Below are 16427 nucleotides of genomic sequence, written 5' to 3'. Positions count from 1 at the left end.
AAGTATATATTCCTGTCTATGCAAAATGTTTATTTCAGAGTTTTCAAAACAGACAAATTGTCATTCTGTCAGAGAAGGTTATGGGTAGCTATTGTCCTCTATCAGTTTTCCTCTGTCTTATCTCAGCTCCGGCCTGCAATCCCTCTTCCTTCCCCATTTTGACAGAATTTCCCTTCATCCTCTCTGCCACTGTGTAAACAGCATCTTACTGTAAACGGTGCCATCCGCGTCCATACAGTACTATACAGGATCTCACAAACACAAACATCCATGTTTGGTTTTCTATCATTTAGGGACCAGAATTTTTTTTTATCTTTTCAGATAGAGATGTTACCCTAAACCTGAATTGTCTGGTTTTATTATAATTGTAAATAGTATGTAAATAGTAAAACCAGGATCACACACATACCCATGCACACAGACCTTTTGTTGTTTGTAGTGGGAGGCTTTGACATATGGATTAACTCATATGGTGATTTTGAGAACAGTAAATTGAATTGGCTGATAACTTTGACTTGATGATGTGTTATGGAGTATTGTCATTTTAAATCATCATTATAGCATTTTGTAATAATTATACTCCATCTCTTTCCTCCTCTCCCATTTCCCCTCTCTTCCTCCAGGCCTTGATGAGGCTTCCTAATCAGATCTCCCAGTGTGAGGAGGTGCTGAGTTTCTTTGAAACCCAGGCCGAGGACCTTAACCCCCCGAAAGAGTGCGTATCATTTTACTTTGCAGTGTCCCTCCTTACAATAGTCAGACCATGATAAACACATAGCTTTCCCAGAAACCACTAGGTTTTTACATGTTTGTATGTTTAATACCAAGTGTATGTTGTATTAGTGTGTTCATCAGTGGTGTGTCTCAACACACTAGCAGCTGGTGCAGTCGTCTCTCATCCACACTGACGTGTTTTGATCTCCAAGTGACCTTATGTCACATAGATGATGGATGGTCAGCCAAAAGCTGGTGTTTTAATAATGACAAAATGTGGGAGGGGACACCTGATCCCAGCACATCCCAGCTTATTGTTCAGTGTTATTCTGGAAGGGAGGTTAGGTTCAGGTCTCAGGTCAGACAAGGCGTTATCATACTAGATTACTGGTGTAAGTCATTAGATCATACACGTCAAGTATGATACCGCTCAAGTAAGCGGGAATGTACACCTGGATTCAGTTGTCTTATTTTATTTCTGTCACTATTATGGATTATTTTAGAGTTTAGCTCATTCCCCTAAAGTTAACAGTCAGATTCACGTGCAGTACGTCTGACTGTTAACTTTGCAGCAAATGTGAATGATTGTAAAATACACCGGCTGTGAATTGGGCTTTAGTTCCTGTGACGCCCAGCACTCTTTCCGTCCAACCCAACCAAACGATTAGCTTTCTATGTACCAATTAAAACAAGAAACAATTACATCAAAATACTGGAACACTAATATATAAATTTTGTGGTATGTGTTTGACCATCACGTAAGAACTTAAGAGTAATAAAATAGTTATCAATTGACTGCCCATGTATTTCCAAAACATTTATTTTCTAATGTCTAATGTCAATTCTAATGTCCAGAAGAAGGCACCCTGAGGGAAACACTAAAATAAATGGTTTGATAATTCTGAATATACTTCTAACATCTCGATCTTAGAAGGAAACCTTCAAACGGTAACCTTTTTTGAAAGAGACTTTCAAACGGTAATCGGGGACCAGCAGGGTCATGGTGACACCCCCGGAGCACCGGTCAGGGCTTCATACACACAAGTCCTCTTAGACACTTTCCTTCATTGCCATCTATCTGCACTGGAACTACACTGCACCACTAAAGCAGTATACAGAAACCAGAAATGCAATATATTTGCCATCACTAGAGGGCGCCACCGATATTGTAAACGTTTACAATGGTCTTCACTCGCTGTTATACACCGATAAGCCATAACATTATGACCACTGACAGGTGAAGTGAATGACACTGATAATCTCGTTATCATGGCACCTGTCAGTGGGTGGGATATATTAGGCAGCAAGTGAACATTCTGTCCTCAAAGTTGATGTGTTAGAAGCAGGACAAATGGGCACGTGTAAGAATCTGAGCGTATTTGACAAGGACCAAATTGTGATGGCTAGAAGAATGGGTCTGAGCAAAACTCATAAAACTCCAAAAATGCAGACCCTTTGGGGTGGTCCCGGTCTGCAGTGGTCAGTAACTATCAAAAGTGGTCCAAGGAAGGAAAAGTGGTGAACCGGCGACAGGGTCACGGGCAGCAAAGGCTGGCCGTGTGGACCGATCCAACAGATGAGCTACTGTAGCTCAAATTGCTGATAAAGTTAATACTGGTACGGATAGAAAGGTGTCAGAACACACAGTGCATCACAGTTTCTTGCGTATGGGGCTGTAGACCAGTCAGGGTGCCCATGCTGACCTCTGTCCACTGTGGAAGGCACCTACAATGGGCATGTGAGAATCAGAACTGGACCACGGACCAATGGAAGAAGGTGGCCTGGTCTGATGAATCAACTTTCACATCACGTGGATGGCCGGGTGTGTGTGGGTCGCTTACCTGGAGAACACATGGCACCAGGATGCACTATTTGGAAGAAGGCAAGTCGGCGGAGGCAGTGTGATGCTTTGGTCAATGTTTTGCTGGGAAACCTTGGGTTCTGCCATTCATGTGGATGTTACTTTGATACGTACCACCTACCTGAGCATTGGTGCAGACTGTGTGCACCCTTTCATGGCAACAGTATTCCCTGATGGCATTGGCTTATTTCAGCAGGATAATATGCCCTGCCACAAAGCAAAAATGGTTCAGGAATGGTTTGAGGAACACAACAACGAGTTCAAGGTGTTGACTTGGCCTCCAAATTCCCCACTGGGGAAACAGGTCCTATCCATGGAGGCCCCACCTTGCAACTTACAGGACTTAAAGGATCTGCTGCTAACATCTTGGTGCCAGACACCACAGCACACCTTCAGAGGTCTAGTGGAGTCCATGCCTCGACGGGTCAGGCCTGTTTTGGCGGCAAAAGGGGGACCTACAGAATATTAGGCAGGTGGTCATAATGTTATGTCTGATCGGTGTATACCGATACTGTTTACTGAACTGCCTATTTCTACAACTTGTCTTAACATTTTTATTTTAAACCATATCCTACTCTTCACGCAAATTGTAACATAATGCTGAACCCTGAACTTAAATTAATTGAAAACATTTTTGATTTTGTATTCATGGAATCTGACTTAGTGGCTATATTCAGTAGTATCAGTATGTGTGCTAGAAGCTAGTGACAACTGTTTTATTTTATAAAAAATACAGTCAACGACAAACAGAACATACCATTTCTGTAAGTCCTAATAATACAAGATGTTATATGAATTGGCAGAAAAGCAGATTGATGTTGGTTTATTACTCATCTAGCCATCAAGTAATTTATCTTCTGTGACATGGATCTGGAAGTTCCATTGTTCATAGGCCTTTTTTTTATTGTTGAATTAAGCATGTGTTCACCGATTAGGTTAAGTATTTTTAAGCAGGACCTGTGCCTTTGCATTTCGCAAGTTGCATGCAAACACACAAGCACACACACAGCAACTCAGTAAATACAGAATGCGGACATTGGTCAAGAGTTTCAGTAGTTTTTATGACAAAACATTATGGGGAAGACGCGTGATCAAAGAACTTTCACTGTGGTACCGTATGACTATTTGTGCCAGATTTGGTGGTTCCAGCATCTCAGAAAGAAAATATTTTTCTGAGAATTTTGTGATAAACAATAAAAAAACATCCAGTGACATCCACTTTAATGGGCGAAAACACCTTGTTAATGAGAGAGGTCAGAGGAGATTGCCCAGATTATCTCAAGTTTACAGAAAGGCCACAAATACTCATAATAATCCCTCTTTACGACAGTGGTGTGCAGAAGGGCATCTCTGAACACACAAACCTTTATATATATGGAGGCAAAAGGGGGTCCTAATCAATACTAGAAGGCAATACATTCTCACTAATTCATCTTCTCAATCAAGGGCACAAACTGCACTATTCTGTGGATATCAACTTTACATTGATGATAATGTCTTCACGTCCAGGAAACCTACATTTACCTCAGTCCAGGGTTTACAAAATCAGGGGGCGGACTAAGTACAGAAATATATGTTTTGCATACTGTATACCTCAAGAAGAATCAGCCTCTTGGCTGGATCCCAACTGGCAGGAAATGTTGTGCAAAACACTAATATCTTACACATTCCAAGTCTAATGGGCCCACCTACATTGACTGAGCTGCTGCTAGACACAAACAGCTGGTTATTCTCAACTCAATCTCAGGATAGGCCCTGACGGATTCACATTTAATGATACACTCAAACCTCCTCTTGAGTGAAAGCGTCAAGTAAAAAGTGACAAACGTTTCTGTGAGCAAAAGGTTAACTTCACCGCAGAAAGCTCAAGCTGGATCCAACATTTTTAAGTGTTTTGGAGGAATCCCCCCTTTCCCCTTTACATTTTACTATTGGTAGGAGTGTGTTTAGCCAAAGTGTGTGTGCATTCCTCTCCTGGCAAATGTATTATCCCAGCTCTGAGGCATGGGTTACTCGCTACGCTTAGCCAATCCAGCCTTCCTCCGATCCCCCGTCCCAACCTTCTACCCTCCAATGATCCCCAGGCCCTCTTCCCACTCCCAACTCTCTATGGTAATGGGTTTCATATGCCACTACGTCCCAATACCATAAACTGCTAGCTCCAGAGGCCAGGAGTCCAACTGTCCGACAGAATTGCTGTGTTCTTCTGAGTGGCCCTCATGAAAGAATTGGCTGAAGTGGTTTAGTGATTCTCCAAGCCTTTGCTCTGGGAGAGGGTTGTTTGAGGTGTAAAATCTTAAGATGGACCCGATAATGCCTTACTATGACCATTGCTACATTAACGATGCCTTCTAGCATTTTTTATAGTCCACTATAAATAATTAGCTACTTGTACAAAGGGGGCCAGTTCTACATAGGTACAATTCTTCCTGTACAGGTCCCTAAGAAAGGATACATTTTACACAAAATTTGCTATACAGTACAAGTTGCCATACACTACAAGTTGTCATACAGTACAAGTTGTCATACAGTACAAGTTGTCATACACTACAAGTTGTCATACACTACAAGTTGTCATACAAGCATACAAGTATTTCTAACAAATGTTGGTGTTTTTTCTTTTTTGAATCACCACATATTGGCTGGGAATCAAAAAGTATCAGAATGGATATGTTTTTGAAAGCATCTTATCTGGATCCAACTTAAAGGGTTTGGAATATGCATGTATCTTGGCTAGATTCAATGTACAAATGTGTAAGTGAAATGCAAAAGTAACCATTTGCGTGTTCATAATTATGATTCTGCTTAGTTGACTGTGTTTCAAAAAGTCAACAATATTTAGAGGTACTGTTCTCAAAAATGTATTTGGTTGTAGTAATAGAAACATACATTTTGTGGTTATGATAGTGCTGTTAAATTCTTCCAGTTCAGTGTTATGTTAAACTTTAGTGGATTAATTGAGAAGTTCATGTTTACATTAATTGATTTTTTTTTCTTTTACCAAGCCCTCTAGAATAATTAGCACCTTAGGTAAAGAACCACAAAATAAGTTGGAACAGGGGCATGTTTACCACCGTGTTGCATCACGTCTTCTTGTAACAATACTCTGCAAGCGTTTGGGAACTGAGGAGACCAGTCGCTGTAGTTTTGAATATGTGATATGTATTCCCATTCTTGCTTTAGGATTTCAGCTGCTCAACAGTTCGGGGTCTCCTTTGTTCATCGTATGTTTCATTTCATAATGCGCCAAATGTTTTCAATGGGTGACAGGTCTGGACTGTAGGCAGGCCAGTTTAGCACCCATGCACTTTTACTCCAGAGCCATGCTGGTTTTCGGCCCTTGCATACAGAGATTTCACTGGATTCTCTGAATCTTTTAATGATATTATGTACCGTAGATGATGAGATCCCCAAACTCTTTTTTTTTACTTTGAGAAACATTATTCTTAAACTGTTGCAATATTTGCCTGCACAGACTGTTACAGAGTGGTGAACCCCTCCACATCCTCACTTCTGACAGACCCATCCTCTCTGGAATGATCTGTTAATACCCAATTGTGCTACTGACCTGTTGCCAATTACCCAAATTAGTTGTGTGATATTCCACTAGGTTTAGTTTTTTTAGAATTACACAATGTTTCCAGTCTTTTGTTGCCTCTGTCTCAGCTTTTTTAAATAATGTTTCTTGAGGATGGAGAACACAGGAATGGATTTGGACCATTCCTCCATACAGAAACTCTCCAGGTCCTTTAGTGTTTGATCCTCACTTGTGGATTCTCCTATTTGGCTCACCCCACAGGTTTTCAATGGAATACTTGTATGGAGATATTCCTTGTAGTTCACTTGACTGTGATGACCATTGCAAAAGATGGATTCCATGGTCAGTGAACCATTTTTGGGTGGATTTTGAGGTATTGTTTGGATCATTGTCCTGGTGGAAGATCCATCAATGGCTGTTTGTTGCCAAAAAGCTAAATGTTTGCCTCATCAAATCATAGAACCTGATGTTGGTGGTTTGGTTACAGTAGAGGTTTTCATCTTGCGACCCTTCCAAATAACTTGTTGGCATGGGAGTTGTTGTATCACAGTTCTGGAGAAACTTTTGACCCAAAGATGATAAGACATTAGAGAGCCCCTTATTTAAGCTTATCGTCACCAAACCATTGGACCTTTTGGAAATGGACACAATATTAATAATATGTTCAATCAGCATTGCCCTAGTAATTATATCTGGTCTTGCCCCATACAGTCAAAAGTCATAAGCTAGCTAACTTGATGTGCATTCAGAGTTCAGCACATAACAAATAAACAACAAAGATAGTATCTGATGAGATAATTATCTGATCCACCATGACTCTCACAACAGACACTTTGTAGCTGATAACATAATTGCCCAGATCAACAACACGTCACCAGACTTTGCCTTTTAACATTCTTCGCTGTAACATTATAGCCCTTGGCCTTATCTTGTTAAGCATAATTCAGTTTGCTCCCTCGCAGTTTTCATCTAGTCATCAATCCATATGTATCATCTTGTACTACCTAGTATAAGGTAATCAAACATTTTACAATGTGAAGTAAATCTATTCACTTATATGATTAAATTCTCAGACATTTTACATTTTTAGATGTCAGTTATTTAGCTGATGCTCTTATCCAGACATTTACTTGCCATCAGTGTATTAATTAATATTGCTTGCTTGCATCTTGCGTTGTTTTAATTAATTCCGTAATCCTTATAGGGAGATTACGTCTGACTACACTTAGTTCAATACTTTCATAGTTTTATGCAGGTACTAAACTATAATATACGGTAAGTAAACACCTAAAAACACATTATTGGAAGTATAATAGATAAACATAGCTACTGTAGTTGGTGAAATGTTCTACACACACACAGACACACAAACATTTACCTAGCTAAATAAATGAGGACAGCAAAGTTTATCTAAACCTTAACCTAACCCCAAGTCTTAACCATTTCCAAAGGAGAAGAAAAGTTAGTCACCTTTTTTAGATGTTATTATTTATATTGTAAAACCTGAAATACACACAACACTTTCACAACATACTCAGCTAAATGAATGACAACATTTAAATTGAATAAAACCCTAACCTTGTATGTATGTCCAGCTTAAAGTGTCCTAACCTTGTATGTATGTCCGGCTAAAAGTGTCCTAACCTTGTATGTATGTCCGGCTAAAAGTGTCCTAACCTTGTATGTATGTCCAGCTAAAAGTGTCCTAACCTTGTATGTATGTCCGGCTAAAAGTGTCCTAACCTTGTATGTATGTCCGGCTAAAAGTGTCCTAAACCTGTATGTATGTCCCTCTAAAAGTGTCCTAACCTTTTATGTATGTCCAGCTAAAAGTGTCCTAACCTTGAATGTATGTCCCTCTAAAAGTGTCCTAAACCTGTATGTATGTCCCTCTAAAAGTGTCCTAACCTTTTATGTATGTCCCGCTAAAAGTGTCCTAACCTTGTATGTATGTCCCTCTAAAAGTGTCCTAAACTTGTATGTATGTTCCTCTAAAAGTGTCCTAACCTTTTATGTATGTTCCTCTAAAAGTGTCCTAACCTCGTATGTATGTCCGGCTAAAAGTGTCCTAACCTTGTATGTATGTCCGGCTAAAAGTGTCCTAACCTTGTATGTATATCTGGCTAAAAGTGTCCTAAACTTGTATGTATATCCGGCTAAAAGTGTCCTAACCTTGTATGTATATCTAGCTAAGTGTCCTAACCTTGTATGTATGTCTGGCTAAAAGTGTCCTAAACTTGTATGTCCAGCTAAAAGTGTCCTAACCTTGTATGTAAGTACAGATAAATGCTTCAGCTAAATGACTAAAATGTAAATGTGAGCCATAAACGTTAGCCTCAAAACCTAACCTAAACCTAATCTATAATGCCTAAACCCATTTGTTAAATTAACCAACATTTTAACTTTCATGATAAACCTAACTAAACAAATTGTCATTTCAAATAGGAAGTTGACAAATTACGTCACTTAGTGAAATTTTTCTGGTTTCACCACTATTTGGGGATATCGTTGACACACACACATTCACAAAAAACAGACATAAATTCGACAATCACTCTCCTCTATTTCTTTCTCTTCTGAACCCTCACAGACACTGTTCACACAGCAATTTGTCTCTCTTATGAACACACACACTGTTCACACACCAATCTCTCTCTCTTTGGCTCCATGTGGGGTGCCTGTCAGTGTGAGAGCATATTTTTTTAGGGTTAGGCTCCTAGCTGGTACAGCACAGAGTCCTGTGTGGGACAACATGGTCCTGTTCTGCCTTGGCTGCCTTTCACACACTGACCATGAAACTCTGGTGTTGCTTATTTTCCAGGGACTATGGAGGATCAACCAAACGCAAGTCAGGTAAGACGTTATCTACATTTGTCTTGTATCGCGTCATATGTAGCATCTTTTGTATGTATGTATGAAGTGCGTGTGTTGATGTACAGTATATCTCTGATAGGAGTGTGTGATCCTAGTGTTACTTTTCATGTGTGCTCCCAAAGAAAACCAGACAATTTTGTTTCCACTAAGTTTTTTTAGCCGGTTCCTACAAGAAAACTGCAATTTCTGAAATATACAATTGAGATTGGTGTTGGAATTGGGCTTAGTTTTCAGTTTAGGAATCATTAGAGGTAAGGTTTAGGGTTAAGAAATAGTTTTAGGTTAAGTTTAGGCATAACGGTTAGGTAACTGAAGTTAAGGGTAAAGGTTATGGTTAGGTAAAATTGGGAATAAATTCTCTGGACCCTACAGGGACAAAAACAAAAGTGTATCTGAGTCTCCATTGTTGTATGTGATGGGCCGAATTACAAAATAAAATAACAAAGTCCCCTATCAACATCAGATACAGAGTTCAAAGTATTGCATCTAGTCAAAACCCCACAAGAGTAGTTTTGTAACTAAAATACGATGGCCAGAACTTACCCAGATGCTGTACAATGATTTACATCACTAGGTCATCATTTAAGTCAAAGCAGCTTTGACATGAAGTGGGCTAATGTATGTCTTTCCAACAGACTGCTCACAAAAGCTCACCTATATTAGTGAATGACAAGACCCACTTAGCAAATAAACATAGAAATAACTATTTGTTTAGGACACATGGAAAAATTCTACGTGGCTGATTATTATAGGGTTAAGAAAATAACTATGCTGTTAATGACTGTGCCTGGGTTGGGTGCTTGCTGTTGGGGAGATGAGTGGGCTCAGTGCATGGGGACATGGACATGGGTGGGGCTGAGGATTCAGATGAGCTGGGGAAGCAGCTGTGCAGTATGACTGTACAGTACGGGTCTCCATACATTTACTAAACCGGCATGCTATATTCTTAGAACAACACAGCCTGTGAAGTTTAGATCGCACAGTTACAAGGTTGACAATATGGGACATGATAAACGATGAATGATTCTGCAACAAAAAACATGTTGAACCAAAGTATTATGCAGTAGTAGTACAGTTGATTTACTCCAAAGTACCGTTAATACTGTCTCTTTTTAATCTATATTGTCACCTCCAGTAAGGTTATTTCTCTCTAATAGGAAACATAATTGAACCTGCCAAGATGATACAACGCCAACCTAATTTCTTTCTATACTCAATGGTATCGTGCCTTTACATAACAGTAAATTCCATTGACATAATGAAATGGAAGTTCAGGCCAGTTGCCTACATTCAGGCCCTGATAGATATTACATTTCTTCCAAGAAACGTTGGCTGGAATAATCGGTTATCCACAGTTGTAAAAGTTGCTCATCTGAAGCATTTTGAATTGTTACAGTAGAGCAAAAGAGCAATGATGAATTAATGGGACTTATTTTATTATCCCTGTAAACAAAATGTTCCATCTTTTTAGATGAAGATGGAATGCTTTGGAAAAAAATATATTAATATTTTTGCCAACAAACTCTTTGGGCTGGTTTTGCGGACGCAGATTAAGCCTAGTCCTCAACAAAAAAAAATCAAGATCATTGGAAATCTTCCCTGAGCATGATGTTTTAGTCCAGGTCGAAGATTAATTCCATGTCCGCAAAATTGTCCCTTAGTTAAATCAAGGGTTCTACATTTTAATCTAACTGGAACATTGAGGAACCTTTAGTGACCTTACCTTATCTTCTTTTGAAATCTTTCTCCGGCAACAGGGCTTACTTGATATTACTTTATTAAACCGGGGTAGCGGAGAGAGTGTGCGAGTCTGTGGTGTATTTGTGCTGTAGCTGCAGCTTATGGTCCCCGTAATTACATGCTGTTGGTCTCCTCTAAGAGTTTACTGAAACTGTACCCTAACATGAAAATGTTGCCCCAGGCCACAGAACTGCTGGTGGTTACAGCATGCTTTATCCAGACTGTTTCCCATTGTTTACCTGGCATGGACATGCTGCAGAAATCACAGGCTATCTGAACAAGTCTGAATAAACTCTGACATAGACAGTCAGTCATAGCATTGTCATTATGACTGCCTAACCCTTTTTCTCCACTTTCTTTTGTCCCGTTCTCTCTGTCTCTCTATCGCTGGGTTGTCATCCACCCACTAGTTATCTTAAATATCTTCTTCAATGTCAGTTTAGCTCTTCCTTCAAATTCCACAACAATACTCAAAACAGATCATCAAAAGGTGGTTGTTTTAAATCTCTGGGAAAATAGAATTGACTAAGTCCAACCAACAAAATCGTTGCTCACTATACTTAATCAGTGTTTCATCTAGAAATATGTGTGTCACATTGCAGTACAGTACATGTTCAGGTTTTTGACTCTAAATAAACATTACGCACATGACCTTTTCTATGAATCTTTTTTACACCATAGCGGCCGTTTTTCAATAAAGAGTAACCTAATGCACTGATTTTACCTTGATTTCTGTCTTGCTCATTAACAAATGCAGCCATGACAGAATTCAGTCAAGACTTGGTTTCAGGGTGTGGTTTGATGTAGGTGTTTTTTGAGTTTGTCTTTGTCTTTCAATCAGAGGAAACAAAGGAAATAGTGACCGTGAGTTAGCTAAGCAAGGTTTGTTTTGGAATTTTGAAAATTGAGGACATCTGCCCTTCTAACTAACTCTACTATATAACTATTTCAGTTGTATTTGTAGGCTGATAGCAAATAGATAGCATTTTTGCCAAACAGATTGCAAATAGCTAGCATAGCCTGTAAGCTGCTGTTGGCAGGCCTTATCTACCTTACTAGAACTAGATTTGTATTCTGTTTCTATGCTAAGAATGTGTCTGTCTAACCACACCAGTGGCAGCATCAGGAATGTCTCACTGGTAGAGCTACAGTATGGGCAAGCTAGTTCATTGCACATTGTTTATTACACTTTCTGGTGTACATGTGTTTCACCATATAATTTGATCTCGCGCTCCTGCCTGGCAACATGCCAACTGAATATCCAGATAGTCCAACACCCTTGGGCCACTGTGCTTTATCAGTGCCAGTGCTTCCGTGAACACCTTAAGGGATGACAGGACCAGCCTAAACAGAGGACTAGACACTTATAGGATACAGCCTGGAAGAGAAATCTTGGGACCAAGAAGTGCACCGTCCAGGTGTGCAGAATCACTGGAGCCTGTAGCGGCTGATGCAATGTTTCTTCTGACACTTGACGCATGAGTAATGGAAAATGTTTTTGATGCAGTAATTGTATTACTTCCAGTTGTAATTATACAGTCAGGTGAGTACAATGATACATTGACAGATTGTATCATTGTTGAATTACCGTGGTACTGAGGATAAATGCTCCAGTTTGTTAAGAGCCATAAACGCCATATGAATCTCCATATTTACCCATGCATGCTTACTAACTGTTTACCTGTGACCTTATACATCTGACCCGCCACCTGGCCCACTAACCTCTGGGAAACTGCCCTCTAGTGGTAGGATGTGAGAGCCCACGTCATAACTTGACAAACTCTGTCAAAATGTCTCTTATAGAGACTCAGGACCTTTTCACCTTATTTTTTTCGAAAGGTATTGAAGGATACTTGAGCTGGTACATTATTTCACAGTTTACACTTGCAGAAATTTTTTTTCTCAAGACATCACCTTGTTGCCAGCGCGCAATACTTTTAGGAAACAGCCCCACAAACTGTTTCACAGTGAAAATAAACAAGGTTTAAAGGGAGTTGCAGTCGGTTCAAACAAAAAGACATCAACTGAATTTTAAAGTGAATGAGTTACAGCCTATGTTTTGTGCCAATGAATGTAACAAAATGCATTATTAATAATACTTTGCATAGTAAAACCCAAGAGTGGATAATTGATTGACCTTCTAACTGAGCTAATGAGTAACTGACACTGTTCATTGTCATCCATAGCCTAAAAACGTATCTGAAGTACAAGTGCGTTGCTCACGTCACCAGGCTGAGGGCATTTGGTGAAATGCACATTCAAATGGGCTACATTCTGAGGTAGATCAAGAAAATTGCTGTATGGCAATTTAAACCGAAACATCATGTTAATTATAATGTTAAACACAGCATATTTTCTTGCTTTTTAACTCAACTCTCTCTCTCTCATAGTGTTTTTCTACTATGACAACTTTAGTTTTCCCTGATGTCAGATGTTTGTACTGCAGCCATATTCAGTTGTTGTTTGTTTTGAAGAATTTTTCCCTAAGTCTTATGTTTAGCAAATGAAAAGCCATATTCTACTGACTTTGTATTTGGAGTTTGACATGGCTAGTAAATGGGTTTATGGCAGTATAAAATTCTCTAGTTGCTATTGCACTATAGGATCATTGTCTTGATAAATAACGAGGAGTGACAGAAATATTAATCATATTGCCCAACTTTCTGCAGTCGTGTTAAAAACAGCTTTTTTTTAAAAAAAACTCTTCTGTCTCCTTTAATATAACCTTTAGTATAGTGATTTTAGGAAAAAAATATTCCCAGGGTTGCTTTTTAATAAAAATAAATAAAAAGAGTTTGGCGTGTCTGGAGACCCCAGTTTGTACTGTGTTTGGCTCTGTACCAAGTTAGTATTGAATGCTATAAGAGTTATTGACATGAAACTATCTGAAAGCCCCTTGCCTGAATGGGTGTCTAGGCATGTGAGATTTGGTCAGTACAAACAGTAGTTCTCACAGCACAATTGACTAACAAGGCTATTAACAAGGTAAGACCTGGATGTTTTAGCTAGATCTACCAAATCCAAAATAAAATGGTCTGAAAATGTATAACTATAATGAAGTTCATGCTGAAACACTATTTACTGGAAGGAAATGTGACCAACTCAGTACAAGTAAATAAAATGTGCTGTTGGTCTGTGAGCAGCTTTGCAGTGACAGGATAACAGGAACGCATGGAGAGAGAGAGAGAGAGACATTTTTTGGAGAAGATGAGAAAGGGAGCTGCAGAAGAAGAGCAAAAGTCAGAGGGAGTAAGAGTGAGAGAAAGAGTCAGAGTCAAACAGGGTGAGAGATTCGGAGAGAGAGAGAGAGAGAGACAGAAAGATAATGAGTAAGGGAGAGAGTGGGAGAGTGTCGGAGTGCTTAGGGGCGGCATGCATGTGAAAAGCAGATGGAGAGGAGGTTTACGTGGCAAGTGGAAACCATTTCAGTGTTACACATGGACCAGGGGAGTGTTGCAGCCGTGCTGCCGTTATTTGAGCTGGGGGGCTAAGGAGCATATACTGTAGGAAGTAGAACTGTCGAAATGTGCATGTTTGTTGGGGGAGTATTAGGGGAGTATTGGGTAATTGTGGACGGTCAAGGGGCACACAGGGGTGGGAGGCTGGCTGCTTGCGGGTGTGTGAGCTGGTGTCTGCATGGCTATGTGTATGTAAGTGTGTAGGAGGGTGTGTGAGGGGGAAGGGCAGATATTTTAGTCCGGTGCAGGAAATCACAATGACAAATGTGTGCTTTTCTATCACTTAAACAACTGCAGGCTGTTGTTTGATTAACAGATATTGCGTGATGGACATTGAATACTGAGCTCTTTGACTGATCTTGCCTCCAAGATAGGGCTTTCATTCACACTCAAATGGAACTAACATTTCTATTGTAATTTCTATTGTTAGACAGTGCATGCACCATTCTTAAGATTTTCTGTAAATATACTATATGAATATTTGGCTCTGATATACATATACAGTATGCAAGAGTAGCAGAAATACATTGTAAACTGTGAGGTCTCTTTTACCTGTCTATGGACTGACTGTTTCAGTGACTTTTTGTGGTAGTTAACCCCATCATGAGGGGTCAGGGTAGAGCCAAGCCTGACAATGATTGTTTGCCACCGTGGCCCCTGACATGAAGACAACCCCTCTGCAATATGCAGCTAGTTGGAGGAGTTGTGAAATGCAAGCTTTGTCTCATAATATACAGTGTATGCCAGAAAATACATGTTAGAAAACTTCTATAAGGACAGGGTTGGGCTGACAGTATTCAATGCTAAACAGCTGTTGAGTGTCAACATGTGGCAAGAACGCTTTACAATATGTCTGTTGACACAGGTAATTAACTGCAACAATCATTAATGATAATAAATCATATACTGTAACTACATCAGGGATTTTTGAAATATTGGGGAAAATCTTTGTCTGACAGGTTAACTTCATTTTAGCTACATAACATGATGTAATGCCCATAGCCGATATTACTTCTAAAAATGATCTATTTTTTATTTATTTTTACAGTAGCACTCAAAACTGCGATTCTTAAGAAATGTATCGAGAGATTTGGTGAATTGAAATCCTAAATTAATCATGAATGACCAGTGGTACAGCAGCTAAATCTCATGCACTGCTTCTTCATATCCTAATCATATGTTCAATTGTGCAAAAAGACCACACATCCACCCTTTTCAGACATTAAATGCCGCTACAACATCTCGATAGCAGTAACTGAAAGGTGCAGCATCCAAAGCGTATGTACCCCATTCAGACCTGAGAATTCTGTTCCGGCATAGAATGTTAAGTATTGATTCACTGATAACTGCAAACGTTGCGGATTTATTTGCTTGGTGTTCTTTTTATTTTCCGTTTGTTCATGTTCGGTAACAAGATGCATTTCTACTAAATATCACGGCATTATGTTGTGTTGTAAATAAACCGTAATATAATTTTTTTAAGAGAGAGGTTTTTGAGGGATATTTCAACTAGAAATTACTTGCTTGGTGCTTTCTGAAAAGCATCTAAGGAGATTGCTGGGGAGTTGTGGGGTTATCACATTTCTATGAAGCAGGCTTCAGTCACCCACTGCATGATTGAAGCAGAAACACATCCATCTACAGCCTCCTCCTTCACAGGCCTCTCACACTAGGCAGGCGACATTTCTAGAATAGATACCTCACACACCTTCTCCAATGGATCAGGAGTGACTTAATAAAAGAATAGATCCAGGAGCCTACATAGGCTGTAATGTTTTTAAAAAGGGACATTTCTTTACAGTTTAACTGAGTTATTTATCAGACTGTAGACAAAAAAAAATTCTAGGTACAGTCTAAAATGATAAGGGTTTGTTTGGGACAACTGATACAGTTGTAGTCATTACGCATTAGACATGATGGAAAACAAGTTATGTAATTTGTGTGATGTAATATCCTCTACCTGCACTGCACATTATCCCAAGGCTTCATGGTGCTATCCAGACAACAAGGAATTCTGAAGAAAAGGTCAAGGTTATCTTCAGGTTGGAATTTTGGAGCTCTAGGATGTTTCCAGACTTTCTGAGTTGGAATTTCAAGTTGGATGATGGTTGAGAATATTTATATTTTTTTCTTCCAAGTCTTAAAAGCAGCATCACACACGCATATATCCCACATGTATCACACTGAAAAGATACCGTTCTCAAGTCAGATAAAACAAAAATGTTTTATTAGCTAACATTAG

The 16427-nt window shown here is 39.4% G+C and overlaps 1 protein-coding gene across 3 annotated transcripts in view; it reads left to right on the top strand.

The window, feature by feature from the left end:
- Positions 1 to 16427, top strand: part of sh3pxd2ab (SH3 and PX domains 2Ab) — a 57456-nt gene that overhangs the window by 15201 nt on the left and 25828 nt on the right. For 2 of the 3 annotated variants that reach the window (XM_010870132.4, XM_010870131.4), the window contains exons 5-6: positions 624 to 715; positions 8935 to 8966. In XM_010870132.4, coding sequence (XP_010868434.2) covers positions 624 to 715; positions 8935 to 8966 — 124 coding nt within the window. Of the gene's footprint in view, positions 1 to 623; positions 716 to 8934; positions 8967 to 16427 lie in introns of those variants that run through there. The other variant, XM_020047494.2, reaches the window with a different exon arrangement.

The sequence above is a fragment of the Esox lucius genome, chromosome 6, assembly GCF_011004845.1.
Source record: "Esox lucius isolate fEsoLuc1 chromosome 6, fEsoLuc1.pri, whole genome shotgun sequence".
In the NCBI taxonomy this organism is placed as follows: Eukaryota; Metazoa; Chordata; class Actinopteri; order Esociformes; family Esocidae; genus Esox; species Esox lucius.
This window is presented reverse-complemented; position numbering and strand designations above follow the sequence as displayed.